This window comes from Lathyrus oleraceus, chromosome 4, assembly GCF_024323335.1.
Source record: "Lathyrus oleraceus cultivar Zhongwan6 chromosome 4, CAAS_Psat_ZW6_1.0, whole genome shotgun sequence".
NCBI classification, from domain to species: Eukaryota; Viridiplantae; Streptophyta; class Magnoliopsida; order Fabales; family Fabaceae; genus Lathyrus; species Lathyrus oleraceus.
In genome coordinates, this window is record NC_066582.1 from 33,375,623 (window position 1) to 33,379,149 (window position 3,527).

A 3,527-nucleotide genomic window follows, 5' to 3' on the forward strand; every position below is an offset into this window, starting at 1 on the left:
CTAGGATCGAATGGAGTGTTTACTTCCTTAAAGTTTAGGTGTTTGAACTTTTCCAACATTTTCTCAATATAATGTGTTTGATTAAGTTCATAACCCCCACTATTTCGTTTTACTTTGATCCCTAGTATAATGTCAACTAGTCCAAGATCTTTCATCTTGAATGTGGAAGTCAAAAATTTCTTTGTTTCTGATATTCCATTCATTTCATTGCTGATAATCAACATGTCATCAACATATAGACATAGAAATATCACAACACTTCCGCGCACCTTTGTGTACAAGCATTTGTCACAAGAGTTTGGAACAAACTCATTTGAAATTATGGCGGTGTCAAATTTTTGATGCCATTGTTTTGGTGCCTGTTTTAAACCGTATAGAGACTTAACAAGTTTGCATACCTTTTGTTCATTTCCAGGAAGCATGAAGCCTTCTGGTTGCTCCATGTAGATCTCCTCATCGAGATCTCCGTTTAGGAATGCTGTTTTAACATCCATTTGATGAACAATAAGGTTATTCAAGGAAGCTAGTGCAAACAGGATTCTAATTGTCGTAGTTTTTGCTACCGGTGCATATGTGTCTAAATAATCGACACCTTCCTTTTGTCTAAATCCTTTTTCTACTAGTCTAGCCTTGTAGGTGTTTAATGTACCGTTACTATGATACTTTTTTCTAAACACCCACTTGCATCCAATGGGTCTTGATCCCTTCGGAAGATCAACTAGTTCCCAAGTATGATTTGACATAATTGAATCCATTTCATCTTGGATAGCATCCTTCCAAAAAGAAGCGTCCCTAGAAGCCACTGCTTCCTTATATGTTTTAGGATCATCTTCTACTTGAAGAATAATAGGAATTTTATGAACATCATTCTTGCTATTTCCTTCAACTAAATAAAGAGAAATGAGTTGGGAATTGATTTCATCTGGTCCTAGATCCTTAGTTTTTCGTGCCCTTTTGCTTCTCCTTGGTTCTGATTGTGTTTCAACAATTCGTGTTGAATCTTTGTCACGAGATTCTTCAATTATGGGATTTTCAGGTCCCTTATCCTTTGTGATGAGATTTTCAAAGAATTCCACATTTCTGGATTCAACAATTACATTAGACTCTAGATTTAAAAGTCTGTATGCTTTGCTATTTGGTGCATATCCTATGAAGGCACATCTGATTCCTCGAGGACCCAATTTTGTCCTTTTGGGATCCATGTTCTTGTAATAAGCTACACACCCCCACACTCTGAAATAACCAATACTTGGTGGTCTTCCTTTCCATTTCTCATATGGAGAAATACCAGTTGTTTTTAAAGGAATCCTGTTCATTATGTGACAAGCGGACAATAGTGCTTCACCCCATAAATTAAATGGTAATTCTGAATGCATTAACATAGCATTTATCATCTCTTGATATGTTCTATTTTTTCTTCCGGCCATGGCATTTTGTTGTGGTGTGCAGGGCGCAGAACATTCGTGTATGATGCCATATTCTTCACAATATGCATCAAATTCTGCTGAGAAATATTCTCCGCCTCTATCGCTCCTAAGTACTTTTATAGTTGTACTTAATTGATTTTCTACTTCTGCTTTATATGTCTTAAAGGCATTAAAAGCATCATCTTTATGCTTTAAGAGATATACATGTGTGAACCTAGAGCAATCATCGATAAATGTTATAAAATAACGGTTCCCCCCCACGGGTCAACATACCATTAAATTCACACAAATCAGAGTGCACAAGATCTAGCACGTTTGTTTTTCTTTCAACACTTTTGAAAGATTTCTTTATCATTTTTGATTTAACACATATTTCACATTTTCCGAAATCATGAATGTTGCATGATATCAAACCGGATTTAATTAGTCTATTCATAGTACTAATACCAATATGTGCCAATCTAAAGTGCCATAAGGAAATAGATTCAAGCATATAAGCAGAATTAGAAATTTCATTAATAATATTGTCGGTAGTACAAAGTTTGATCATTCCTTCAGCGGAATATCCTTTTCCTACAAATATACCATTACGGGTCAATATTAATTTGCCCGATTCATATACATATTTAATACCCGGTTTTCCCAATAAGTCCCCACTAACAAGGTTTCTATTCATATCAGGAACATGAAGCACATTAACAAGAGTGACTTTCTTTCCGGAAGTGAAGTTGAGTTCGACGGATCCTGTTCCAACGACTTTAGATCGCACTTCATTTCCCATTTGCACTTCTTGTCCATCATTGACTTCGGTATAGGTTTTGAATGTTGTTTTATCATAAGATACATGCACAGTTGCACATGTGTCATACCACCATCCTTGCACTTTGCCTTTGATTGCCATAATTTCGCTTACCGTAGCGATTATGTCATCATCGGCATGAATAACATTGACCTCATTTTTGGACTTATTGTGCCTGCAATCTCGAGCATAATATCCGGATTTGCCACATATATAACAACCATTTTTAGTACCTTTTGGTCCGCCAGAATTTTTTGAACTTGTTGTGTTCTTTCCTTGGGCCGAGATGGTTTTTCATGCCATCATATCTTTTCTTTCCTTTAGCGGCAACAACATTTGCTTTAGCAAATCCAGCAGACTCAGTTTTTTTCTTGATCCTTCGTTTCCTCCTCGATACGAAGGTGTTTCTGAAGTTTCTCCAAAGAAAAGTCCTCAGAACTATGCAAGAATTTCTTTCTGTATCCTTTCCACGAAGGTGGCAATTTTGCTATTATTGCACTGACTTGGAATGCTTCAGGAATGTCAATTTTCACGGCTTTTATTTTATTCACGAGAACCTGTAACTCATGTACTTGTGCAAGAATCAGCTTGGAATCCAACATCTTAAAATCAAAGTATTTAGATATTAAAAACTTTTTCATACCTTCTTCTTCGGCCTTGAATTTGAATTCGAGTGCGTTCCATATTTTCTTTGTGGATGCAGTATTGGTGTAGAGATCATAGAGACGATCAGATAATGTGTTCAAGATGTGTCCACGACAAAGCAGTTCATCTTCTTTTCGTTTCCTTCTCTCCTTTTTTACTTCATCAGTGTCATTCTCAGTTGGTTCTGGAATTGTCTCCAGATCAGGATCCAAGACATATTGAATTTTCAGGGCGGTCAGGAGAAATGTTATTTTGTCTTGCCAACGGGTATAGTTTGTTCCATCGAAACGATCTAACTTAACAAGGTCCTGATTCATCAGTTTGATGCTTGAAACAGAAGCGTCGGTGGCCATGATTTGAGATATTATAAGACTGTTAGAAAGTTCGGAAAGATTAAAGGGATCCAGGCTTGAATCGTGAACGCAACACTTTCCTTATAGTATTTCAAGCACTCTCGATTGTCTTAGAGTTCTGATGCAGGAATACCCAGGATAATTCAGCCTTATCGAGTTTGCGCAAGACCGGCGAAAACCCGAAGAGCGTCTGGAATTATTTAGAGGATTTTCGGATTTTGTTTTGTGTGTTGTATTCTGAATCCGGATTTATGGTTTTATAGGCCATGTTGATATTATTTCACAAGGTAGCGACCCTTGGTG

The 3,527-nt window shown here is 36.9% G+C and overlaps 1 protein-coding gene across 1 annotated transcript; it reads right to left on the reverse strand.

Annotated features, from left to right (window-relative positions):
• Positions 1-2,585: 2,585 nt before the first annotated feature.
• LOC127135857 (uncharacterized) lies at positions 2,586-3,224 on the reverse strand. The gene has a single exon (XM_051062486.1). The coding sequence runs from the start codon at positions 3,222-3,224 to the stop codon at positions 2,586-2,588; it is 639 nt and encodes a 212-aa protein (XP_050918443.1).
• Between the last annotated feature and the right edge of the window lie 303 nt (positions 3,225-3,527).

Bases quoted from the DNA above. Each gene is read 5' to 3' on its own strand.
- LOC127135857 (XM_051062486.1), bottom strand. From the start codon at position 3,224: ATGGCCACCGACGCTTCTGTTTCAAGCATCAAACTGATGAATCAGGAC.